Source organism: Sturnira hondurensis, unplaced genomic scaffold (genome assembly GCF_014824575.4).
Source record: "Sturnira hondurensis isolate 20B ecotype Veracruz unplaced genomic scaffold, ASM1482457v3 Scaffold0010428, whole genome shotgun sequence".
Classification (NCBI taxonomy): domain Eukaryota; kingdom Metazoa; phylum Chordata; class Mammalia; order Chiroptera; family Phyllostomidae; genus Sturnira; species Sturnira hondurensis.
This window is the reverse complement of record NW_028083059.1, coordinates 641,567-669,456: the sequence shown is the minus strand read 5'-3', so window position 1 is coordinate 669,456 and position 27,890 is coordinate 641,567. Positions and strand designations below refer to the sequence as shown.

Here is a 27,890-nt window from a genome sequence, read left to right as displayed (position 1 = left end):
AAGGGACATGAGGTACCAAGAATCAAACCCATTTTCAGCTTTATGGTACAAATGAGTTGCTCTTAACCTGCAGAACTCAGTTTTATCTTCCCCGTTTCTCATAGACTCAGTTCTGTAAGGGAAACTGTGGCCCAGTCCTGCCCATTTTAACCCCTGAAATCTGATCTGTATTGATTTAAAAAAAAGAGGAGGGAGTAGTCAAGTTAGCTTAAGCTTTTTAAATAATTAAGATTCTTATCAATGCGAGAGCACCCTCTCCAGTTCCACTGGGTTCGGTGCTTAACTTTGCTGTGAAAGCCTCCCTAATTCAATAATGACAACCCCATCTTTCCCATCATTATCTCGAGGTTGCAGGGCCATCGGAGGGATCCCCAGTCAGGCTTTCTGAGCCACCGGCCCCGGCATTCCTGCCCGAACCCTGCAGGAAACAGAGCCTCTGCAGCTGCCAGCGTTTATTTACATACATTCCTGCCTCAAATTGAATTAATGAGCATAATTTAACTCAGCAATGTCCTCCTGCTTTCCTTCCTCCGTGCCCCACTGGTCGGCCACTTTCTTCTCCCACCGTGGAGATCTTGCTGGAACGGACTCCGGCACTCTGGGAACATGGGTGGGTTTCTCCACTGTTACTGTCCAAAGAACCACCTGGGGCTCTGGTTAAAATGCAGATTCTAGTCCAGTAGCTCTGGGTTGGAGTCTGAGATTTAGCATTTCTAACAAGCACTCTCTCCGAGAGGCTGAGGCTGCCATTCTGAGCAGCAGGGTCACTGAAGGACTCACCCGTGCTGAGTACAAGCAACATCCTGAACAAGTAACTAAATGGTGAGTGTTAACTTCTGAGCTTTCTGATCAATCTGACCTAACATTACGCTTATCCGCAGCACCACCACAGGGAATCTGTCTACCTGTCTACCTTTTCCATGGGCGCATAATGAACCCAGAAAAAGTCGAACCACAAGGCTTATTCACCCCAAACACAGCCCTACACAAATTCCGAGCCCGGGAGCTATTGAAAGTGTAGAATAGCAAGGCTGAGACCCTCGACTTTCACACAAAAGGCTAAAGTAACCCCGCAGAAGAAACGTCGGCGTGGCCGTGGTTAGGTGCAGGAGGTCTGTTTATTGCATTGGGCAGGCCAACAAGGAATTTCCTGCATGTGATGCCAAAGTCAGAGAGCAAGAAACTCTCTCCGGAGTGTGCACGGGAAAACCAGGAGATTGTGTATTCACACACTGCGCACCTCTGCTTCTCAGCTCTGGCAAGAATCCCTCCAAATTCAACCCAGTGTGGGAGAGGATTAGAAAGGGGAGCAGGGAGAAAAACATTTCCCCAAACAAAAGCAAGCAAAAGAGCATATTTGAAAACCAGTGTCAATGTGTTGGCTTTTGCTCTTCCTGGATACAAATACATGCAATATCTCCAGCAATAAATATCCTTAACCTTGGACCCAAAACTGTTTGCCTAGGTCCACACAAATTCAGTATTTGGCTGCTTCAACAGAGAATGGCTTTCATGTTGAATTTTGCACAGAAAAGTAGATTTGGGGAATTTTTTTTTTGAGGAAAGATTAAATTTATCATGAAACATATTTCATCGAGAAGCCAGTAAAATGAACTACCTTTTTACCCAAACCACAAAAACGGCAAATTCCTTAGCTAGAAAAGTTGGCTGCTTCTGTTGAAAAGATTAACTCATGCTGAATAGCTTCTGGGAGCATGCAGGGTAGATGAGACTGGGAAACAGAACAACGTGTGATGATGAAGAGGAGTCAGTACCCTTTCCTTTTCAAAGGTTCTCCCAGTACATTTATACGTGCTCTAGAAAGACCCTCACTATGTTTAAATCCTGCTTCATAAAAAAAAAAACTCACCTCAAACTTTTCATTACCATTTAAGGCCTCACGTAAGGATTATGGCTAGGAAGCAACTTCCTTAGTTTTGTAACTGATTTGCCCAAGCTGAAACTACCACAGTGCTTCAATAATAGGGTGAAATGATGCTAATCACATTTATCCTCTTCTCTTTTTTGGTTGCTGCTGACTTGCCAGTATCCGGAGAAAACAAGGAAATTACACTTTTTAATTGAATGGAATGTTCAGCTACTCCCCATGAAGCGAATCTGCCAAGAGGCAGCCTTCCCTGGGCTAGCTACTGCACACTCTGAAAGTGCGAGTGAAGAAAAATTGTTACTTAAAGTTCATTAGGCACTGACAAATTATACATAATTATATGTCATTAAATTCTGGGTTTAGGATTATTTGACATCACAGTCCCTCCGCCCCTATGAGGCCAACCCACACACAGGCCCTTTCTGCTGCAGCTTCTGTCCAGGATGCTACCCCCTCCTTTCCATCTGCCTTTGTTAAGTGGACCAAGCGCAAGCTGTCATGCTCTGTAAATTTTCTTACAAGGATGACTCTTGCTTTGTCTACGCTCATTACTGAATGTAATATTTTTTAAACTATACTTCTTGGACTTTTTCCAATTATCTGTAAACTAGGCAAATTTGCCTTCTAATTGAGAGAGGCTGTTCAAGAAAAGGTGTAGAACACTCCTTCTAACTCCTGTGTTTTTCTTCCGTGTTATGTCAGGAGAATGTGGGCAGTTGTCAGGATCTTTCTAAAAACACATTCAAGTCAGTTCATAATAAATCTGCTAGAAGAACCATTGCATACAGGAAACTGCTGGGCCTGGCATGGGACCTGGACTTGTCCATCAGAGGCCCGCACTTGGGGAACTCACGGAGATTTCCCAGTGGTGTGGTCCAAACCCGCGGCTAATGGGGCACACAGCCGGTGGCAGCACTGCCGGGTCGTGTCCTGACCACAGGGTCCCGGGGCAGCCTCTGTGGGTCCTACCAGCTTTCTGAGCCTGGTTTTCACACCTCTCTATGGGCTGCATTGTTATCTCTTCTTAGTGCTTTTCTGTTTATTAAGTCAAGCCACTTTGTTTGTTTTCACTGCAACCAAGACCCCGACTGGAATAATTAATAAAGAAAAGTTTAGCATGTTTGGGTTACAGCCCCAAACTGGTAAAGTCAAGGACAAAGGCCCCCAGAGCAGCCTGCTGTCCCTCAGAAGGCTTCATTGAGTGCTACCGCTGGAGTTATTTATTTTCCTGGGTGCCTGGTAAAGAATTTCTAAAACAGAGACACTAGGGAACAATAGCTGAAGTTTTAAGATATATTTTTTCATGGAAATAAGCCACAACAAAAGGCAATATATCCAGAGTCTTGACTTAACTGAGCTTATTGGAAGTCTTGTCCTCAATGCCAAGGCTCTCTCCTCTCTTGCCATTCAACAGGTCCTATAGACCACGTATGCGTGCAGATTATCTGTACCCTCTTGGAGTCAGATAGTGGACATGAGACCGGTGATATAATGCCACAGGTCTGTAACACGCACACAAACAACACAGCTGCACAAAGTGAACATGAAGGACGTTGGGTCGATACCTGGATGTGTTGGAGGGGGCTCTGGTGGTGAGGGGGAGGCAGTGTACAAGTTTAATCAGGCGTCTGTGACAACAGGAGGGTGGCGGTGCCGCCGGATGGCGAGGGAACGTGAGGGAATGTGTTCCGGTGAGAAGACAACGAAGAGGTGTGCTTTAGGCATTTCAGAATGCAAGGTGCTGGGAGGCCCAGTGTGTGAATGATGCAGAATTAATCCAAATTGGTCCGATTCACCTTATGGTCACTATTCTATAACAGTATTCATCAGCCTTGATACAAACTACACAACAAATACCAAGTACCCTGGCATGTCTGAGGGGCCGGTTGGTGGCGCCTGAGGAGGGGCAGCTCATTTTGTGCGCGCAGCCCTCCCCTTTCACCTCCGTGGTGGCGTATTCAGGAGGGGCAGCTCATTTTGTGCGCGCAGCCCTCCCCTTTCACCTCCGTGGTGGCGTATTCACACACTGAGCTGTCCTCCACGTGCAGCGGGGTCTGCGTCCTGAAGCAGTTTCCTATCTAAAGGGAACAGCTAGAAACCCATTTTTCTCCAGTACTGAGTGAAAGTGAGCGGTTCAACTATTAAACTTTCGCTTACAGTGTAATTTACCAAATTATTCTCTGCTGCAACCCAAGTTGACATATGTATTTCAAGTCTTAAGGGCTCTCTTTCCATGCACATTGCAGCTCTGGTAGGACGTCACCAGAAAAGGAGCATTTTCCCCTTATTGGCCATTATACATAATAGCGAATGTCTTGAGTGAGTCCTTAATGAACAACGTGACATTCCAGGCCGTGGCTGAAGGGTTGGGGCTCATAAAATGGCTTCAGAATTCGCCATGATGGTAATTTGGGTACTGAACCCAAGAGGTGTTGGTTCAGAGAAGGTTCTCTTGGTAAAATTGATCTGTAAAGAAAAATTTAAACTCAAGCCACCAGAGCAGTGAACAAAAGTTCAGAAAGGCACTCACTCTAAGAAACACGCGAAGAGATATCCTAGAAACTACTAGTGACCGAGAACTAGAGTTAAGTGGCGAGCAGGGGCAGAAATGACAGGGACAGTCAAATAGGAACAACAATCAAGAACGAGCTTTAAAGAAGCCAAGTGTAAATGAAACCAATGACTATAAACAACTCTCCGTGACACTGATGGCCAAGTGAAATGGAGAATTCTCAGACAGTACAACTCCTAATGTATCGCATTATTCATCAGCTCTTCAAGCTCTAGAGTTTCAACGTTCAGAAGCTCAGTTCACCCTGTCAGAAGTTTGCAGGATGAAGAGGTGGGCTCTGCAGGGCCCTGGGTCCAAACTTCAGCTTTCTTGGTAGTTACAGAGATGACAAACAGAAAGCTATTATAATGCCCTAATGTAGCATATAATTCTCTTTTAATGCTGGAAGGCTTAAAATTTTTTACAGCCCAGACAAGGGTGATGTTTTAAAATATTAATTTTTAACCACTTTAGCAGTCAGAAAGACTAATGCAAAATAGCGTTCATATGCCCTCTATTCCTTTTGCTTCTAAGAACTATTTTTCCCCACAATATCATAAAAAGGCAAAGTTCTGACTCATTACGTTACAGGGCCTTTATTCATGGTCAATCTTATTCTTTCTTGATGCCACACTGAGGGAAGTTTCTCAAGGACCCTGAAATTTCCCTCAGTGCCAGTTTGAAGGCCCTTCCTCCCCGGACTCCCCCCCCTCCCAGCTCCCCCTGGCCCTCCCCGCCACATCACAACTTCTCATCCTTCCCATGCCAGTCACGAACCTTCTTCCCTCTTTTCCACGTCTGCTTCTTCTGGTCTTCCTGCATGCAGATTCGCTTTACTGACTGCTTTTCTCTCCTTTAATTAAGATGCTGTGTTTGGGGGACAGACTTCCCAAATCTTGAACCTTTTCTTTCTATGCAATGTCACTTTACTTGACACTAAAATTTCACAGCCCAGCTTGGGTTCTGGGACCAGATCCACCCGTGGTTTAAGCCCCTTCAAAGGTGATCCACAGGCCCAGAAGCCTCTGCCATCTGACGAAGGAACAACCCTGCCTCGGAAGGTCCATTTCTTCCATGAAATCAGCCAAGATTTATGAGAGGCCAGCTGCTAACTAAACTCTAGCTAAGCATGACATTTTATTGACCCAAAACCTCCTCTCCAATTCTGTATCGGCTTGTATCTCTTACTCCAAAAATACCAATCCCTTCAACATAATAATGAAAATGCTGCCCAATGATGTGCCGGTTTAGGGAACACACGTTTCTGCTAGAACCATCTGGAATCCACTGCGTTCATCAGTTGTCTCTCCCACAGTAAAACCACTGCACAATGATGAGCTCAGTACTTCCCTGAATTAGGTATTCAAAAAATCCATTGTCAATCTAGTTTTGCTTTTTCTTTAATACCAGTTCCCAAACAAACATTTTCCAGGAAGGAACTAAACTTTATTGTTAACCCTTTACAGTTATCAATATCAAAGAATATTACATCACAGAAACCACCCATGTAGCTGAAAGAGCTGACTAAAATTTTAACTGAAAAAGGTCAAAAAGCTTTGTAATTAGAAATCATTCTTTTTTTTGTAGGAAAAGTGCACAGTGTGTTTTTATTTAGCACATTTCTCTTTAGAAAAACGCTAAATTCATTAATCTACCCATCACTCATCATGTGAGGACCCCGTACGAGGCTGTTCCCAAAGGCTCAGGCACCTGCCACCTGCTCGTGTTGTCAAACTGTCAAACAGATATGAAGCACCTACCGCACAAAGCTAGCGACAGTCCCCAATTCTATAGGAGAGGTGCTTAATTTGATTTTATCAATTCATCCATCTAAATATTCACTGTATGCCAGAAAAAATGGGAGGTAGGTGGCAAGGATATACTGAAGAGCCTGTCTCATAGAGTGGATCGTCCAAAGCACAGGTGGCAAACACAAGGCCCAGGGGCTGAATCCGGCCCTCCGCCTTGTTTTATCCACCCTCCGCCTGTTTCTACCCAGTGGCAGCACCAAGCTCCTTGCTCCTAGTTAAGGAGCAGCTACATTTGTACAATCCTGAAATGACATTCGGCCCTTTGAAGGCACCCTCGAAGCTGATGTGGCCCCCGGTGAAAAAAAGTTTGACACCCCTGGTTTAGAGGAAGAAACTCACATTAATTATGAGATCGCATACATATAAATTTTAAAAAACTGTCAACACACATAAAATTTACCATCTTAATCATTTTTAAATACAGTGTTCAGTAGTGTTAACTATATTCACATCATTGTGCAACAGATCGCTGAAACATTTTCGACCCGCAGGACAGAAGCCCGACACCCACGAAACACGGGGCTCATCGGCTTCTCCCTCCGGCCCCAGCAACCCCCCCTCTGCTTTCTGTCTCGAGGACTCTGACTCCTCTAGGTGCTTCAAATCAGTGGAACATACAGGCTTCTGTGTGTGTGACTGGCTTATTTCACTGAGCGTGATGTCCTTGAGATTCATCCGTGTTGCCGTGTATGACAGAATTGCCTTTTAAAGGCTGCATAATATTCCATTGTATGTATACATCACATTTTACACAGCTATTCATGGGCCCATGAACATCTGGGGTGCTGCTACCCTGTGGCTACTATGAATAGCACTGCTATAAGCAAGGGAGAGGAAACACCTCTTTGAGATTCTGCCTTCAGTTCTTTTGAACATAAACTCAAGGGGGAGTCACTGAGCCATACAGTAATCCTATTTTTTAATTTTCAAGGCGCCTCCATGCTGTTTCCACAACTGTGCATTTATGCTGCTACCGACAGTGTACAAAAATCCCATTTTTCCACATTTTTGCCAGGACTTGGTCTCTTTTCCTTTCTTTTCTCCTTGTTAAATAGTAGCCCTCCTGGTGGGTGTGAGGTGCTATTACACGCAGAAATGTAAATGAGTAATTGTGTAACCCTAACACACACATGGAATTTCAAAGACTTAGTAAAAAGAGAATGTGAGTTATCTCAGTAATAATTGCTTTTAATGTCAGTTACACGCTGAAGTGATAATACTTTGGCAACATTGGTACGTGAAACAGAGGAAAGGCCAATTGTCTTAAGAGAAAAAGTACTGGGAGGAATGAACCTGGTCAGGGAAGCAAGGAAAGGCCCCCTTGGGAAGTGATGACCCATCAGAGGTCCGAGAGCTGTATAACCCCCAGGAACTGGCTGGAGGGGAACCAGGGCATGCAGGGGTGGGGGAGGAGGTGCAAAGGCACCGTGAGAGCAGAAGCAGGGCTCACCGGTCCCAGCACAGAGACCAGTGTGGGTGAGGTAAGACCAAGGGGGCTAACGACGGCAGCAGGCCTTGGGACTTCACAGGGCCCACGGGGCCAGGTAAATGACCTACAACTTTATCTTGAGGGCCATGGGAAGCCAGGGACACAAACACATCGGGTTTGTGTTTTGAAAGACTATTTTGGCTATAATAGAACAATAGATCCAGACAGACAGGTGCTAAGAAGCAGTCATGTAGCTACTGCAATGGTCCGGGCAAGAAATGCTGCAGCACCAATGAAATGGATGGGACCGGACCTAGGTGGAAGGAGACACATGTAAGAGATATTTAGGAGGTAAAAATGATACTGCCTGAACTCAGCATAATGATGGGGGAAGGATAAACTCTAGAAGGACAAAAGGATGAAGGGCTTACACAATCTTAGGAGTTAAGAAGTAGGATAATAATTGTACTCATAAGTTGCCACTTATTGAACAAATAACTATTTGCTAGGGACAGGCCATTAGTTCTCAGGGGCTTTGGTTTTTACTGCTCAGCTGGTTGCAGCATGACATAAACACGACTGACATCTCGGATCCTGACCTCTTCCCTTCCCTCATTCAGGAGGAAATGGTTGGATATTAGCCAACACTTTGGAAAGACTATTAGAAGTCAGATCCATGCTTTATAAATCTTAGTTTATAAACTCTGCATAAAGCAATTAATAAGCATTGAGTAACAGCTCAAGGGTCCCACATTTTATTTTTCATGGAAAGCCTCGTCGTGTATGAGCCAAGGCCCTTTTATTGCAAGCCGTGGAAATCCAAGCCTTGTGGTCACACCTGGGTGCAGGGGCGGGACCTGGAGCTCCCGGAAGCCGGGTTTCCGACCCCTCGATCTCACTTGTACCGCCTTGGCTTTCGAGAGTGATTCTGTGTTTTCAAATCTCTGTTGATGAAAAGCTGTGCTGACCAGAAGAGTTGCCACCGACTAGATGTGGCCATTGAGCACCTGAAATAGGTCTAGTTTGATCTTGGATGCACTGTAACCCTAACACACACATGGAATTTCAAAGACTTAGTAAAAAGAGAATGTGAGTTATCTCAGTAATAATTGCTTTTAATGTCAGTTATACGCTGAAGTGATAATACTTTGGCAACATTGGGCTAAACATATTACTAAAACTAATTTAACCTGTTTTGCTTTACTTTTTTCATGGGGCCCATAGAACACTTAAAATTGCACGTGTCTCCCATTGTATTTCCACGGAACGGCACTATTCAGGGACATTTGACGCTAAGCCATTCTGAACGGTTGGTGCTGAGGAGGCCTCCCTTTGAAAAGTTTTCATTTCCCTCCATCTCTGTTTCCAACACTGAGTTCTGCTTAAGCCTGTTTTCCATCCCTTGAGTGGGGAGGAGGGCGAGGGACGTGCCAAAGGCCACGAAACAGAGGCACAGCCCCTCGGTGCTCCAAGTTGGGAGAGTCGCAGTTGGGGACGTTCACCAGCTGCTTTCCTACAATATAACAACGATGGCCAAAAATTTCACCACTGGTGCCTGTAACTTACGAACTTCTTCATCAATTAGGACTCTTTTCTGAAGTCACAAAAATCTAACTTGAAGCATCTCATGCAAAAATGAGACTACATCCATTTACGTGTAACTAGCAGTTCAGAGGTGGCTCTGGCTCCGGGCCGAGTGGGAGCCAGGAGCGCCAGCAATGCCAGTTCCTGGGTTCCGCTTCCCCTGTGCTCGAGTCAGCCAGCCAGGCCAGGCATCCTCTCCTCGGTGGTCACTGGCAGCTCCAGGTGGAGAGCATCCCTACTTCACAAACCCAGCAGCAAGAGAGCTTTCTCCTTCCTCTAACTGTTTCTATGACAAAATCCTTAATGGTGCCCGTTCCTGAATCAGCTGTCATGGTCCACGAGAGGAAGATTCTGGCTGAGTAGCCCTGGGTGGCGGGTCCAGACCCAGACCCAGACCCAGAGCAGGAGCAGAGGGGGACCAGCGCTGCTTGGATGCTCGTTCCGAAAGAGAAAAAGGGATTTCAGGCCTGTGACCAGAAAAAGGAGAAAGGGATGTAGGGCAGGTGAGAGACGACAGGATGCCACAGCTGACAGAGCAGGTAGGGCTGGCCCTGACAGCACACGCGAAGCATCTGAGCTTTTGAACGTGCCTTTCTTGTGCATTCTATCCTTTACTGAAATCAGGTTGCAAGAGTTTCTGCCCCACCCCCACCCATGAATGAAAGTGCACGATCGCCACAGACCCAGGAAACCAGGGTTCTCCTTCCTGTCTTTAGCCAAAGGGATGCCAAATCCTTATGACAGCTGGTTAATCCAGGTTCAGAAAGCACACGATCTCCTCAATAGATGTTTTGATGTTTTATAATGCCGATGGCAACAACGGTAACTGAAAATCTCACACACTTTAAATCTTCTCAGTATTTTGGTCTTCTTGGATACTGTCAACAATAACTTTACATCATGATTTAGACAGAACAGAAAAATCTTGGCACATGCTTAATAGCGTGCTGTTATTCTATTTCCTCCCTTTTTAGTCTAACCAACCCCAGTTGTCTTTCCTTGCACAAACCCTTTATCTGGTAGCCTTTCCCAGGCGCCTCTACCTGTTCAAGAGAACAAAGCTAAGGAACACGATGCCTCCGGGTGGGAGAGCCCAAAAGACAAGGCAGATGTCGGAGGAGTACGCCCCCCCACCGAATCTCAACTTCAGGCCCTCACATGCACATTTCCACATGTTTGGAGAAAGGAAAAGCTCAAAACCACATCAAACATACTCCGTGACCACTGCATATAGATATTACAAACAAACAAAATCAGCATGTAATGTGTACTTTAATTTGCTGACAGATATTTAAAAAATTAACATCAGAATGAATGACAAATGCCACCACCACAACAAAACCTTTAACCCAAGAGAAAAATAACTCACAATCAAAGCCTCCTGGTCTCTAATTAGCACACAGCATCCCTGAAACAAGAGGCCAAAATAAAATACACTGCCGGCGTGGAGAGAACTGTGCAGGGAGAGGACGGAAGTTTCCATAAGGCACTGGAAACGACGACCCTGTGAAACCTGCTTTACCAGGGCGGGGGAGGGGGCGGGGGGTGGGGGACTGCTGCCCCAGCGCCAACTAAGACGATGCCTTCTAACTCCACATTTCTGTTTTAAAAATTCTTTTACCGTGTAGGGTAAGTCACTTCAGATACAATTTAATAAAAACAATATTTTAGGGAGAGTTGACAGACATTTATTCAACACCTGGTTTGTATGGAGAATCAAAGTGTTCGCTTGCCATGGCCACAGAGGGTTGGGGTTCACACCCTGGCAGACTTAGGAGTCCCAGCTACTCACCCCCCGCCTGACCAACCAAGGTACTTGTTTTCTCTTTCTGACCCTCTTTCCCCCATGCAGTTGTAGATTCTCAGATGAGCTCATGAATAATCCATGATGCACGCAGCAATTGTATATTGCAGCATATTTATAGGAATGTATATTTTGCCTCAGATAGAGTAATTTCTCAATAGACATTACCTATTACTTTCCAAGCTTTATTTTCTTAAATGTCCCTATTAACTCCAAACTTAGACATCACTCACTTCACAGACCTGATGAACCTGAGGCTCAGAAATGGCACAATTATGGATATTTTGGGCAACAGGTTTAATTTTACACATTTCTTAGGTAATAAATTAGTTTAGTTCAAACCCCTCTTTTGCCCCAGCCAGTGTGGCTCAGTTGGTTGGAGCGTTGTCTCATATACCATACGGCTGTGGGTACAATTCCGGTCAGGGCACATACCTAGGTTGTGGGTTTGATCCTTGCTTGTGGTCCATACGGGAGGCAACTATACATGTCTCTCTCTCACAATGACATTTCTCTCTCTCTCCTTTTCTTTCTCTAAAATCGATGAAAACATATCCTCAGGTGAGGATTCTTTTCAAAATTCTACTTTTACTGTTAGGAATTTTGCTGAACAGGAAAGAAGTTTGATGAGGGCCACACCAATCCAGACTAATTCTGTTGACCCCCCACGGGCCTCACACTGATACTGAAGCAACTAGGAAAAGTGGGTGCTGGTCCCACTCCTGACTATAGAAAGAATCTGGCATCACTTTTCATTATCAGTGAAGAATTTTTTGTTCTAGTTTCGATTCTTTTCAGTTTTTGATTGCCTCTAATAGGAAATAGTGTGGGAGCCTTTAAGGAAGGCAAACACATACGAATGGGGGACTCAGGGGCTCGGGTGATGAGAGTTACAGAAACACGAGAAACCAGGAGGTACGTACCCCCTTCCTTTTGTTCATATTGTTATTGATTTAGGTGATAATGTCATTCAGAAACACAGTGTGTTCATATGTTCTTTCTTGTAAGTCAGTGTTTTTTAAAAAAATTTTATTGATTTTTAGAGAGAGAAACAGAGAGCTACAGAGACAGCTGGACAGAGAGAGAGCGCGAGACATTGGTTTGTTGTACATTTATCATTCGTCAGTTGCTTCTCACATGTGCCCTGACCAAGGATCAAACCCACAACCTTGGTGAATTGGAAAAATGCTCTAATCAACTGAGCTACTTGGCCAGGGCCCAATCAGTCTTACTATTACAAAAAATATACAAGTTTAAAAGTCAAAATAGAAGTTGACTTCAACAAATAATTTATCCAAGCTCAATACATGAGAAAACTACAAAGAAGATGGCAGGAAGTCATTTCAAAACAACAGGGAAGTCCCTACTGATGGGACTTCCTACCTCCTAAGGCTGAGCACCTATCACGCTAGCCAGACCACAGGCTTCTGAGATACATTATTTGGGGTAAAAAGGACCCACTCCATTCAACACTGTATTTCAACATTGCTGCATTACAGGTCATTCCAATAAGGTTACAACATTCACATTAGGTGTCACTGGGATGTTATTACCTAAAACCCTAATAATTGCAATAAGAAAGAAATTCTTTATTAAATCTTGAAAAAAATCTACCAGCACCCAACGTCAAGCATAATATATAATATGTGATGTAAAAGCCTTAAGCCTGATTTAAAAAAATCATCCCTCTCCTTGGTTGACCGTGAACTTGTGCACGTGGAAGAAACACTCCAACATCCGCATGTGCTGAAGAGTGTCTGCTGCGCACCTGCTGTTCAGACAGCGCTGGCAGCACATGCTGAGGATGCTGCCCAGCGAGTCTGCCTGGGAGGTGGCTTCACGGCAGGCTCCGTGACAGCCTTTGTTTTTGGTTTTTGTTTTGTCTTTCTCTTCCATGTTTCACAGCAGCAGGAGGATTCTGGGTTCCCTCTTTGTGGCTGAACAATCCCAGGCACCACATAGCACCTACGTCATGCAAAAGAGAAGACCGCCTTCTTGTGGATTTATTTCAGGAGCAAACAGGCTTCTTTCTCAGAACATGCCAGTGAATGCCACCTTGCGTCTCCCCCAGGGTTTCTGAGCTGCTCCATAAGGCACAGGGCTGGGATCATGCTCTCCCTGGAGTCAGGGGCCGAAATGACCTCCCTATGGTACTGGGCTTCTTGCACAAGACGTTGTGTGGATGCAAACTGGGCCCCCTTAGGAAACGGCGAAGGAGGATGGCAGGTGGCGGGACAAACAACCCTGTCCCGACATCGCAAAAAGTTAACCTGAAGACAAGGCCAATCCCTCTCAGACTGGCATCTGTCCTACAGAGACATTCTGGGGCCAGAGCTGAGCCAAGATGGCGATCCACATGACCTTTACCACTGTGCCTTGACTCACCTTCTGAGCACAGGCAACATGGAAACAAAACCCTCTTTTTGGGTTTCATATGGAAACTACCTGGGCCTGAGATTATACGTCCAGGGGAAGGCAATTACTTAGGGAAGATTCAAGGATGGCAAAGGGCAACAATTCCTCCCTGTGTTTGCTTTTAATCCATTGGGATTTGCATGGTGTATACACATGCACGCATATAAAACTCCAAAGTAAACCTATTCCTGTATTTAGGATTAAAAAATAAAGCCTGTCATATGCCAGAAACTGGCTGGAGCCTGGTGCTTGGCATTGCAGACGGAGTTAGCAGTTTGTGGGCTTTGAAGTGAAAGTTTTTCCTCCTGTTTTACTAGCAATGAAAAGAATTTTAAAGAAAAAGCACCAAAGTCAGTGAGAAGTGTTTTTCCACAGTCAACGATGTAATGTCTTTGGGTATAACCCCCGATTTAGAAAGCTAGATGCCGTACAGCGGTCACTGGCACCACGGCTGCATCTTACACAACCACCACACACGAGAAGTACAGTTGTGCACAACTAATATTTCACAGTTGTGAATATTTTAAATATACCATCGTCCCCTGTAACACCCAACACTGGCTTATACATTGTCATAGAGTAATATTTTAGGTGTTTTGTAGCAGTGGTTCTCAACTTTTAAGGGAAGCATAGCCGGAGATTTATTAACATTTGAAGGCTGGGGCCCCACACCTGGAGACTCTGACTCAGTGTGTGTGTGTGTGTGTGTGTGTGTGTGTGTTCCAAGTACGCATTTTGGGTTGTTGCTGTTGGAGGGAACTTGTCATTTTCACAAGCAACTCAGATGATTCAGATGCAGGTGACTGATGATGGACCTTAAAGAGAAACATCACACCTAGGATCTATAAAATATTGAAGTTCTATGGCCAAAAGAACTGAGAGTTTAAATCACAACATTTCTACTTATAAAAGTTAAAAAGTAATTGGTCACTTCAGGGAAAATAAGTCTGCATTTCCCACAGGTTATCTTATTACATCTTCACCACACTCGTCTGAGGTAATGCGGTGGGTGACATTATTCTGACTTTGCTGATAAGGAGCTTAATGCCGGTTAAATGATTTGCCAAAGGCTACAAAGCCAGTTGGAGCAGGTTGCTTGACCTTTAAACAGAGGTCAGATAGGATGGCATCTCCTTTGACACTCCTAAAATGAAAAGCTCTGAGAAGTAAGAAGAAGAAAATATAAGCATATTTCCTGATCCAGCTTTAGGTCAAGTTCTCCTCATCTCTGTAATTCAAAGCTCTACTTCAGCAGACGACTCTGGGCTAAAGGAAGTTTGTCATTCACCTTTAAGCTCTGGCTTTGAGGACCCATCATAGAAAAGCTCATTACCCACTATCACAGGGAAACACCACCACACAGGACGTTCCTCGGCTGAGGACTTTGTTGTTATCTGCAGGATAGACACAACCTGAGTTTTTAGTTCACTTCAGACTCAACTTGGGTCTAGAAAAATGGAAAAAGAGGGCATCCCTTAAAAATCCCACAAACGTTGCACATTCTCAGGAGAGGAAATATACAGATGACTTTTCTGATTTCAGAAACTTTCCCTGGGACTTCCTGGCTCGTTGTCCGGTTGGGTTTAGGGCACCACACCATGAAGTGCCTTAGGGAAGAAGAAAGAGACTCTTTGACAGTGGAAAATCACTGGCATTCTACAGCCGTCCCTTCCTCTGCCCTCAAGGGAAAACCTGCCTTCCCTGTCATGAGAAAAACTCCAAATATAACGAACAAGACAAAGAAATATTTAATCAAATTAGTTTAGGAAGCCCTAGCAGAAACAATGCATCTTTTCACCAGTTTACGCCGTTCTGAATAGACACTGCTCTGTGTGTGGAGTCCGTCTCCGGCTCCTGGGCGAGAAACGCCGTTTGCCATCAGACAAAGGAACTAGAGCTCAAAGGAACCCTGCTAAAAACCTGCTGCTTCATAAGCTAAAAAAAATGGTTTATACAAATAACTACAGTCTGATGACGATGATGATGATAAAGCAGTCTTTGCCCAGAGTACCCCTCCCTCCTGAGCACTCACCTATGTTAGCTTGGCTACTATAACAAACTACCACAGACTGGGTGACGTATCAGTGCATGAATTCATTTCTCACAGTACCAGAGGCTGGAAGCCTGACATTAGGGTCGGATGAGGGCCCTCTTTCAGGCCGCAGATGTCTAGCTTCTCCTGGTTTCTTTGCATGGCAGAAAACAAGTGAACGAGCTCCGTGGCCTCTTCTTGTCCCAATTACCCCATTCATGACCTAATTACCTCCCAAAGGCCCTACCTCCAAATACCATCACCTCGTGGGTAGGACCTCAACAAATGAATTTGAAGGGGACACACACATTCAGTTTATAACATTAACCTAGAACAAAAGGGGTGGGCGTGGCTCGAGCATCTTTTCAACAGCCCCCCAGTGAGGTCAGTTCCTCTTACTGACTATTTCGGGGCTCAGTTCCCATCTTCTTTCGGAGGCAGCAGGAAACTAGACTTCAGGCAAGTTTTAGTCACTCTCCACTCAGGTGATTTTTTTAAAGTGTTAAAAAGTGTTTTTTGGGTTTTTTTTTTAATAATTCTCTACCACTTCTCAAAGAGTGAATAAACCATTGGGTGGCAGAGACCAAACAAAGAATATTAAAGTTGGCTCTGAGGTTATTTTCTGACAGGCCTTCCCCACGCAGAGCTCTTCCCAAAGAAGGGCTGCAGGTGACAAATGGTTCTTTAAACACAGACAGTGGACATTCGGGGACACAAAGGGTACACTAATCGTCTCCCTCAGTGTCCAACAAAAGCCTCAGCCTCAGCCAACCATGTTCAGTTTCAAAACATCACCCGCCTCATAGAAACAGACCAACCAACCAACAATTAAAATGACATGGCTTATGTATAAAATACGAAGTTTTTTATACTAAAGTGACCTGTGATTTAATATTACAATTTCTTTGCTTTTAGATGGCAGGAATAGCTCATTAAATTTCTTCCAAAAGTCCCCAACTGTGGGAATTTCAGCATTAAGCTGAACCTCCAAACCACGCAGACCCGCATGTGACTTGGACGGCGAAAACGGGGCATGTCGGTGATGGCGTGGACAGCGTGGTCCCTGCACTTTGAATGTCAACCTCTTGCTGAGAGTGAGAGTCAGCAAGCAGCCTACGAGTGTCTCTCTGTCGAGGGCCCTGCAAGTGGCCTTCGAAGGAACTGGCTTTGTCGGCCTGTCGGTCACATGTCAGCTACGCCCATCCTGTCAGTGGTCACTTTCCTCTAACTCAGCAAACTGCCCACAGCAACAGCTGCAGTCCCTTTTATTGTCCTGCACAATGACATTCCTGAGCAAAATGTTCATCAGGCCTCACCCAGAAGGAAGGCAACCCGAGGCCGACATCTGGACACCAACACCTTACCAAGGTGATCATCATTGTTGTAAATACTTTTCTTGACTTGCTTTTTGGAGACAAACCACATTGCTTGAAATTGTAACCAGTTTCTTTAAATGTACAAAGTCTCTTTGCTAGTGAATGCTCATTTTGCTGCAGAACAATGTCCTGGATCCATTCACTGCTCTGTAATTTCCTCTGTCACGTGGACTTGGAAGAGGACTGAGAAGTGTGTGTGTGTGTGTCCTTGTTCCTTACAGAAAGTAAAGATGCATTAGGGGACACAGCAGCCCGCTCCAGTGGGCGATGTCTGTCCTGCTCAGCGCTCACACCCTGAGGAGGCCCCGGGCACCCTGGGACGCATCAGCTGGTTGATTTACCAAGTGAAAGAGGCAGGCAGTGCCACCTCTGGGTTATCTCCCATGAAACAGCTACTGGACATGTACCTGAACTGGAGTCGACCCAGGAGTTTTGGCTCATTTCTGCGGAGTAAGTAAGGCAAAGATGATAGCAGCCAGGTGTGCCTTGCACAGGCCTGCCCCCAAAATATGTATTCCTGGGTTGGGAACACCAGTGGATACAGAGGAAGCCCTGACCCACGGTTCTTTCCTTCCCATCTTGGTCCTGTCCCATAGCACAGCATCCACATGCAAATGTTGGACTACACAGTGCAAGCACCCAGTGGACCCAGTCAGTATACATCCTTGGCAAAGAGCAGCCACTTGGGCCCAGGAGTGTTCACACTGGCATAGATCTGGGGATAGAAGCAGGAAGGCTCGAGGAGTGGGATTTTGGCTGTTTGGGAAGGAAGCTCAGGATCTCAGGGATTCAGGAAATGGACCAGAAGTGGGGGTGCTGGCTCTGCCACTGGAACGCCTGGCCCCAGGCGTTTGAGGCTTGGGGATGCCGCGTCCAGTGCTAACCAGGTTGGCTAACACAGTCACGGCTTGGGGACAAAGGCTTCACAGAAGCATTTTCTAACCATGTCGGTTGACACAGTCACGACTTGGGGATGACGGCTTCACAGAAGCATTTTCCAGCAGGAGGGACGTGGCATTAGTGGATATATGGTGTTGCTTTTATTCTCACTGTTTCTTAGTATCTAACCTTTACACTTCTGATAATTTGGAATCTCCTAGAATTAATGACCACTCTCAGAGAAAAAACAACAGTTGGCTCAAGTCCTAAGCAATATCACCCTGGCTGAATTAAGGCATCGTACTTTACTTATTTGTTCCTGTGAAAGCCACCCAAGAAAGAACAGTTCAGGGAAAAATATGTATTCCCCCAGAACTGCCTCATAGAATAGCAAAAACCCCTTTAGAAAATAGTCCCTGTTTGTCAAAGACTTGTTAGAGTAACAGCCCCTCCTTTACCTTGAATAGAAATATATATCAGTTAGAATTAGACAGGCATAAAAACAGAAGAAGCTGGTTAGCTATTACAAACTAAGCACTTAGAAACAACTACCAAGGAGTCAGAGTCCTCAGTATACAAAAAACATTTTAGACAGCAAGATAGATAGCTAAGTTAGATATTACAAAGGCTTATAATGAATTTCCTAACCTCTGCTCAGTCTAAGCGTACCTGTTGCCCATGACAATTTCTGAGAACTTTAATAAACAATAAGACATTTAAACTGTATACACAGAACTATTTCAAATTGTCTGATTAATGGTTTTCCTGGTCAAAATAATTTTTGTTTAACATAACTGACACCATGGGAACTTCCGTACTTTTCCTGGTTACCTTTGTATTGATTTTTTCTGCTTAACTGATCATGCTATACACCTGTAATGTTAATCTATGCCAAAAGTGAAAATATAAAAAATCAGCTTGTACTTGCAATAAACGGAACAGTGCTTCACCTGCCTTTGAGCTGTGTAGTTGCCTGTTACCCAGCGCCGATGCCTACTCTCACCTGAGGACCCTTAGATGAGCTGCGGCTGGACCGCGGCAGTGAAGAAAATTCAAAGAAGTATAAAAGTCTCCAATCTCAGCCTCTCTAGTTTAAGAGATGAATAATGAGATATTTTGACTAATTTATGATCTGGTTAATAGTTATGGAATTTATCTTTCACAGGTGACTATCAACCAATCAGAGTATGAATATACACTTAACATCAAAGCTACAATCACCGTATTTATTGGATTATGAGGGACTCAAAACACCTCCAGTTTTCTAAGAGCCATGAAATGTACACATCAGAACTCTGTGTATTTAACCCACACTTCACTGCAGAAATGTGGACACGCTGGGCAGACCAGAAGACTCACGTGGACAATTTTTATAATAGTTAAAATGTCAAATGCCATTTCCGTGGACTGGACAACCTCTTCCAGGTGCTTGATTTGTTTTGTTTACCTCCCGATACATGGTCATGGCAGCAGGCAATACCAACCTCTCCCGAAGTTCATCGTCGTCATGAGACAGAGAAAGACCAGACACAGCAAAGCATCCTTGTCACGAGACCCAGAAAGTCTGTCCCCAGTTAGTAGCACTGACCTGTCCTTTCATATCCGGAGCAATGGGAATGGTGGGCCAGATGGTTGAGTAGACACCAAAAAACAGCAGCCAGATCAGCATGCTTCCCCAGACGGCCAGATGACTGAACTGCAGAAGAGAACACATACTCAGGCAGGGTGGACGCTAGCACTGAGGCCCCCAGCTCCACCTGCCGCGCAATCCCTGGTCCAAGCGAGCTCTCTTGATGGAAGGATTCGGATAACTCTCCAGCCATTGGAGAGTTTGATCTTCCTGATTTCCTTGTCTCCAAATGTTTAACATGAGCTCAGGTGACGAGTGGCCTTGAACTACCCTGAAGATGAAGGTACTCTGGCCACCACAGCTGACCTTCCTCTAGACCGTACTGTGGTGTCAGCAGGCCCAGCTCATTCCTCACCAGTTGTTCCAGTCATGAAACAATGATATAATCCCCAAACACTGGAAATAGGCAAACTGTGTAAAACCAGGGTCCGATTAAGTGAGTGATGGAACAGTGGTAAGATTTAATACTTTGTAATCATGAAAAGATGATTTTGTGGAAGTTTGGTTAAAGGACAGAAAAAATTCATGATGTATTTTTAGGTGAAAATGGTGGAAAAGGTCTATGTTCTGTAATGCATTATCTTTTTAAAAAATACACAGAACAAAGCCTGGAAGGTCATATAGCAAAGTATCAACGGTCGCTTTCTCTTGTTGCTAAAATTATGGAAATTAAAAGTTATCTTTTTGTCCTGTATTTTGCATGTACATTTTTACAATGTGCACACACATTTGAAATGAGGTGACTGTTAATAACTCAGAGTTGTATTAAGTACCAAGCGAATGAATCTTCAGGAAAATCTGGGTTGCAAATTTGCCCTGCTAAAAATCAAACCACGATTTTTACATGCAAAATTTAAAATAAGATAGTTGGATATTGCTTATTGTTTTTCCAAGGCTTAAAAAGGTATCAGACCAGAAAAAATATCTACAGTGAAGATGGAAATAATTCTAGAGAAAACTTACTTTAGTCCAAGCTGTAGTCTCCAAGCCAGCTTTCAGACAAACAGTGACGACAACATACTGTGAAAAGAAAGAGACATGGGCAAACCCAGTTATGCTCAGCGAGTTGTTTTCACTTTGCGGGAGACATCCCAGGAGTCCCCTCCAGAGGCAGCTCCTCCCAGGCAGCTGTACTTGGAAAGTGCCATCTAGGTAGTTAATTCTCCAGGGGCTAGTTTAGGGAATGCAGGCAAGTTTACTTCAAGAAAAGCCTTCATTTTAGTGAGTTTTCTCACAATAGTTCCTTTTGCTCTTTACTTAACCTGGAAGAATCAGGAGGAATCACATTCTTTAGTGTTCTCCTACACCCCCTCCCCTACCAGGTAGACGTATAATGGTCATTTGGAGAATGGGGCAATCTGTTAATCATTTGTCCAGAAATCCTGACTCTGCCTAATCTTCACCAAAAATGAGGTATTTCACAACTATTCTGAGCTTTAAGGAGTCTAGAATATATAGTTTAAAGATCTGTAATAAAGGGTTCTGAGAGGCAGATTCCACGCTCGTGCTACTTAAGAATGGCTCAGCGCACAGAGAAATAAACTTACTGTGTAAACAATGTTTCCAACAAATAAATAGTCTGTGGCGTGACCGTTGGCCAACACGGTATCTGAAAAACAAAGAAATCACCACTAACTCCCAGAGCACAGCACTCTACTTCATTCAGAATGCAAAAGCAAAACTTTAGAAACATTTATCAAAGTGTAAAGGAACTTCAAAAATTATGTCTGTGATTCTGAATTATTTTCATCACGTATTTTCTCCAGATGAAGCAAACAAAATCCGGTTCCAACAAACCAAACAACCACACAATCGATCTGCATTGAAATCTAGAGCTTTATAAAAGTTAAACTCTCCCTTTTTGGTTTAAAAATAGGAATAGAGTAAGGAAATATTAATCTGTCTTTATTAATGGCAGTATTAGATCTTTTCCAAGGGTTCATTTTCTAGTCATCTTTAATTCCTGCTAAATTGGAATTATAGGCCAATAAAAGAAAATAGCTACATGAATACTAAATCATTTCATAATTGGAGAGCTCAAAGAATTTTGGAGGATACTGTCTTCGTGTTCACACGCGCAGCTACATGACCTTCTGGAGTCTATAAATGGAGGGAATGCAAACAATAGGCTGAGAGACGTCTAGAAAATACAACCAGGATGCTGAGGCCTTAATTTTCATATCTTTTCCAATTGTTGCTTTTCGATGTATGTACATACATTACAATGTATGTAATGCTCACGGAGGCAGAATTCTAATAGAATTATCTAATTCATGTCAGCCAACCTGCTGTGAAAATACTGGTTTTTATCCTGAGGGGTCAAAGTGCATTTTAAGATCAGGAATGGTTTCTTTGGATGACATTGCCAATCTCCTGAAATTCTCTTTTATGCTCAGATTCAGACCTGTGGCCTACAGGCCAAGCAGATAGGGAGTTTTGTGTTCAAAGTTCCAACACAGTCGTTGCTATACCCACACATAACTGGGCTCATGGATTTACTCACCTGTGTGTTGAAAAATCTTATTCACGAATCAAAATCTGCTAGCTTTTTAAAACTTCGTAACAATCAAGTCTCATCATAGGCAGAATCTGGTAACCCTGGAACCCTGGATCTAGCTCCGGGGCGTGCGCTTCCTCCTGACTCAAGGTGGGAGATTAACTGCAAAATGGTGTCCTGACTGTGGCACAGACTTTAGGTTTTAGCAGTAAACCGAGGGGCTGGGGGGAGTGTAAGGGTTCTCCTTGGAGAAGACAGTGAGGGGTGGGAAGAGAGAAAGAGAGAGAGAGGTGTGGCCACTGACTTAAAGAAGAATGATCTCAATGCTTAGGGAGAGGAGGTGGTAAAGACAGAAAGGAAGGGAAAAGTTCAAAAAGTGAGGGAGAAGCTAAATTAACCTCAAAAAGGTAACAAGTCACTGTATTAGCTCATAGCTATTCAAAACTCTGGGAGTTCACTTTGCAGTAACTGGCTCTAAGATTGTTTTAATAATAAATACGACATTTTAAAAGGCATTCCTTAATAAAGAAAGACTTAAGATTAGACCGGAGATGATTTATTTGATTCTAACATAGATTACAGCCCTGAAAGGGGTAACATTATTCTTTCTTTATATAACAAATATGTATTTGAAGTCTACTTTCTGGCATGTACTGTCATGGGAACTGAGGAGGCAAGGTCCGTCTCTTCATGTAGCTCATGTTATAGTGAGGGAGTCAGAACAGTAACACACATAGATGTACAATAAGCTGGCAGGTAAAGTAAGTACTATAAAGAAACACGCCCTGACTGGTGTAGCTCAGTGGCTTGAGCACGGGCTGTGAACCAAAGGGTCTCCAGTTCGATTCCCAGTCAGGGCACATGCCTGGGTTGCAGGCCAAGTCCCCAGCAGGGAGCATGTGAGAAGCAACCACACATTGACGTTTCTCTCCCTCTCTTTCTCCCTCCCTTCCCTTCTGTCTAGAAATAAATAAATAAATAAATAAAATCTTAAAAAAGAAATACAAGGTAGGGCAATGGAACAGAGAGTGACAGAGGCTGCTCTTTTAGATGGGGAATTCAGGAAAAATCTTTTTGAAAAGGTCACATTGGAGTAGATCTGAAGAGTATGAAGGAGTAAATTAAAAGACTCTCTAAGGGGAGAGCATTCCAGGCAGAGAGAAGTCGCCAACATTCTGAATACAGAACATGGATGACCTCAAAGACCACCACGAAGAGCAGTGTGGCTGGTGACACTGGGAAATGCTCAGGCAGAGGGGGCAAATTAACACAGGCCACGGCAAGGAGTTGGGTTTTCACCATTAATTGCAATAGGAAACTGCTGGAGGATTCTGAGCAGAGGGTGACATGGCGTGAGTGATGCTCTTAAAGGAACAGTCCACCTTTCATGGGAGAACAAATCTCACCCTCTCAAAACTAGAGAAACGATAAATGCAACGACAGTGTGGAAATGATTGTAGCAATCTGTCCAGGAGGGCGAACCTGGCAGTGTGTAGAGCTGCATCCAATATAGTAGCCACTGGCTGCTGTAGTTATTCACATTTAAATTAATTAAAATGAAACAAAGTAAAAAACTTTGTTCTGCAAGGGATGGGGGAGGACGGGGAGGGGAAATGAGTTACTGCTTAATGTTTACAAAGTTTCAGTTCAGGGTGATGAAAAAAGTCCGGAATAGATCATGGTGACAGACCCACAATGTTTTGAATGTAATCAATGCCTCTGAACTGTCCACCTCCAATGGGTCGTAGAACTAAAAGCACGAAACTCAGTCTTGGAATAAAACATAGGAGTAATTATAGCCCTAGATTTGGCAATGGTTTCTTAGCTATGACGCCAAACTTGCAGGGACTAAAGAAGAAAAGAAATAGGACTGCATCAAAATTAGAAACATTTATACTTTAAAGGACATCACCAAGAAAGTGAAAAGACAAACAGCAGAGTGGAGAACATAGTTTCAAATATTTATCTGAGAAGGAACTTGTACCCAGAATGCATATATAATGAACTCTTAAAACTCAACAATAAAAAGACAAATAACTCAATTTTAAAATGGGCTAAGGATCTGAAGTGACATTTTCCCAAAGATATATACAAAATGGCTAATAAGTACATGAAGAGATGCTCCACATCATTAGCCCTCAAGGAATTACAAAATTAAATCCACAGTGAGATAGCATTTAACACCCACTAGGGTCACCGTAACAAAAAAGATAGTAACAAGAGGTGGCAAGGATATGGTGGAATTATAACCCTCATACACTGCTGGTGGGGAAATAAAATGATGCCGCCACTTTGGAAAACTGTCAGCAGCTCTTCAAAAATGTGTGCATCATCACCACAAAACCCAGCAATTCCACTCACAGAGAAGTAAAAGCACAGGAGTGAAACATACGAAAACTTGCACACGAGTGTTCACAGCAGCATGACTCGCAATGGCCAAATGCCATCAACGAGTGAACGGATAAGATGCGGTACATCCATACGATAGAATATTACTGAGCAGTAAGGAAAATGAAGTGCTAATTCATGCTATGCTATGAACGAACTTGGAAATCTTATGCTAGGTGAAAGAAGTCAGTCATAAAAGGCCGTATATTGTATGATTTTACTTGTATGAACTGTTCAGAATAGGCAAATTGATAGAAGACAGTAGATTGGTGGTTGTCAGAAGCTTGGGGATATTAAGGGAAATGAAGGGTAACTGCTAACAGGTACGGGTTTCTTTTGGGGGCGATGAGGGTGCTCGAACACTGAGTAAGGTCATAGTTGCACAACTCCAAATATATTAAAAACCATAGAGTGTATCCTTTAAAGTGGGAATTGTATGGTAAGGTAAATTATATGTCAATAAAGCTGTTATTAAAAAAATCAGTTCCTCAGTCACACTTAGTCACATTTCAAATGTTCAGTAGCCACATGGCTAATAACTACCATATTAGACAGCATAGATAGTTATAGACATCTCTATCACCACAGAAAACCCTATTGGACATTGCAGGTCAAAGCGGTTATTTTGGAGGTAGAAAGAAGTAATAAAAATTTGCATGTATTTTGAAGGTAGATGATAAGCTTCTTTATGATTTGGAGGTGGGGTAGAAAAGAATATAAGGAGTCCGGGATGACTTTAAGGTTTTTGGCCTGAGTAAGTAGGGGAACAGTTTATTATTTACTTGAGCTGGAGAACACTGGTTCTGGTCTTATTAGTACAGGAATACTCATTAAAATAGTAGCACATGAAAAGTTGGTCCCAAGAAATCAACACTGTAAATTCACAACACAAGGAAAGATAACAACAAAGCATGATACTATTAACACAAGGCTATTTCGAAAAATGAGGTGGAGAGAAAGAGTTGGGTTAGTAGGAAAAATACCAGTAGAGTGGAAGATCTTGTTCTATTTCTGCTCTCTCTTTTATTTATTGACTTATTTTTCTTTTTATCTTCACCTGAGGACATTTTTTTCCATTGCTTTTAGAGAGAGAAACTGAGAGGAAAGGGAGAGAGAAACATCGATGTGAGAGAGAAGCCCTGATTGGTTGTCTCTCATGTGTGCCCTGGCCAGGGACTGAGAGGCGACCTAGACACGTGCTCTGACTGGAAACAGAACTGTCAACCTTCCAGTTAGGGGACGACACTCCAACCAACTGAGCCACACGTGCCAAGGCTCCATCTCTGCTCTCTTGCTCCAGATCTGCCGTTATTTCATTTTAAGACATTTTAGGTTCTGAGTCTGCATTCACATCTATAAAATGGGGGTTGCTATTGGATACAGATGATGAATCACCTCACCCAGGTGCCTGAGAGGACAGAGAAGTCTAAGATTCTAATGTCTCTGTTCTTGGCTGCTAAAGAGCTCCACACATTTAATGGTAGAGAGTTTGGGACCTTCCTCCCGCTCAGTCTGGCTTAGGCTGTACCTCCTAGTCTGAGTCTCGTCTTAGTGCTTGTGAACGGAGGACAACAGGCGTTTCAGTTGAGAAGAGCGATCACCCGAGTGCCCCCAGTTCCACCCCCATGAAGCTCCACTGGAGCTCAGAGAAACTCAGATCAGATGGAAGGGTTAGAAGGGGTGGGAGCCGCAGTTAAAATAAAAGTTTACAATCGTGATGTGACAGCTTTTTGAATTTTGTTTTAATACTAATATTTCAAATGTTAGTTAATTTGTGTTACTGCAAGAGATTATTTGTGTACTGCATGAGATTAAATATACAAAGCACTTGCCTAATATGAAAGGCTTATAATGTGTTTCGTATTTTATGAATATACACCCAATAACGAGAAAATTGCTAGACATCATAAGAAATTCCACATTCAAAAGAGATAACATAGTTACTCATTGTACAGCAGGTACTGTTCTAAGCAGTTTACATGTAGAAGCACATTCACTAATGTGTGTAAAACTCTAATCTATCACACTTACCAATATGTAACACTAATATACAATGCTCTAGTATACAACATTAACATAAGTAATACTCCTATAATAAACTAACAACTGTATGAGATAGTATTATTATCTGCATATCTCAGATGTGGAAACTGGGGTAGTGAAGAGAAGTTAAATAACATGCAAAAGATCTCACAGTAAGAAACTATAAAATTGGTAAATAAGTGTTTTCATTAGCTGAGCTAGAAAAATGGAACCCCCTGAATTAAACAAGACAACTCCAAGGGGAAAATAATTAGAACAGAAAGTGCCCCTTTGAAACACCAACACCCAATGGGCAGGAGCTCTCTAGGAAAGCGTTCAGGTGGACAGAAAATTAGATGCACATGATACAAATCCTGAGCCACATGAGGAAATACACCCAGCACACAGTCTGGGGAGCAGCTGTAACTCCCCAGACCAGGACTCTCACCCTGAATTAGAGGGTGCTTCATTAGTCTAGAGTTTCTCAACCTCCTTGGCAATACTGACATTTTTCTAGAAAGTTCTTTGTTGCAGGGACCCTGTCCTATGCATTGTATGGTGTTTGGCAGCATCCCTAACCTCAACCCATCAGATGCCAGTAGTACCCTTAGCTATGAAGACCAAAAATGTCTCCAGACATTGTCACCTTTCCCAGGGGCAAAATCCCAGACTGAGAACCACAGCATTAGATGAAAAAGAAAAGAGCTTCCACAGTGAGAACAGAGAATGCACTCTGAAGTGAGAGTGTCCAACCTGTGAAGGGGGCCCCCTTCTGTCTACTCAGAGAGTGGAGTGTCCCCCAAAGAGGACAGAGTGCACTGGGGCCTAACTGCTCACAGGCCCCACAGAGAGACAGTGTGAGGCTTCAGCACAAAGTCATGCCGCCCACAATGCTTGGTGGCCTCTGAAAGGTGGCGAACCCTCGGATTACCTCCAGGATTGAGAGCTCACTTAGGAGAGCACCTCCACAGAGACCCCTGAGACCAGTGAGCACTGCGGCAGTTTGGCACGGGCGGAAGGGACAGATGTGGGAATCAAGGGCATTTTCCAACCGCAGATCCTAGAGTTCTCTAATGTATTCGTTTCTAAACTTGTTGTGATAGTAAAATGCTACGGGAATTAAATAAAATGTTCACACATGAGGTTATTTGAATATACTTAAGGTAACTGTTAGTGGAGAATGGATTAACCCAACATTTTAGTTCAGCATCTCTGAAGGATAACTCACCATTACATTTTAGTTTTCTGCTTATGAAAGATTATCTCCTGCCCCAGTCAAAACTAATACCACCTGGAAATAATTTATTCCTTGGAGAAGAAACTCCCAAATCAATTTGAGATTTTAGGACATGCCAAGTGCCTCTGAAAAGACAGTGTCTTCTGTACAAGTCGCAAGTTATCGCTCTGCACACCCTGTCGGGGAAATTCCCATGGAATGGGTTGTTCTCTTACAGGTTATATTTCAACTGTTTTAGAGGCGAATCCCTGTGGGCATCATTCCTTGTTCAAACTTGCCAAAAACATACCCCTGAAGGAGAGATCGGAAGTCCTATGAAATCATTTGTGGGTGAATGTATTAATAAG

The 27,890-nt window shown here is 43.6% G+C and overlaps 1 protein-coding gene and 1 long non-coding RNA gene across 4 annotated transcripts in view; one reads left to right on the top strand and one right to left on the bottom strand.

Moving 5' to 3' along the window:
- Positions 1-27,890, bottom strand: part of ATP8A2 (ATPase phospholipid transporting 8A2) — a 562,260-nt gene that overhangs the window by 112,085 nt on the left and 422,285 nt on the right. For all 3 annotated transcript variants that reach the window (XM_037058854.1, XM_037058855.1, XM_037058856.1), the window contains 3 exons: positions 20,947-21,008; positions 20,363-20,419; positions 19,358-19,465 (listed from right to left, as the gene is read on the bottom strand). In XM_037058854.1, the coding sequence (XP_036914749.1) occupies positions 19,358-19,465; positions 20,363-20,419; positions 20,947-21,008 (227 nt within the window). The remainder of the gene's footprint in view (positions 1-19,357; positions 19,466-20,362; positions 20,420-20,946; positions 21,009-27,890) is intronic.
- LOC118995788 (uncharacterized) lies at positions 69-19,427 on the top strand. Its single transcript, XR_005068361.1, has 3 exons — positions 69-79; positions 7,715-7,720; positions 19,348-19,427. It is a non-coding gene; the product is annotated as an uncharacterized LOC118995788 (long non-coding RNA).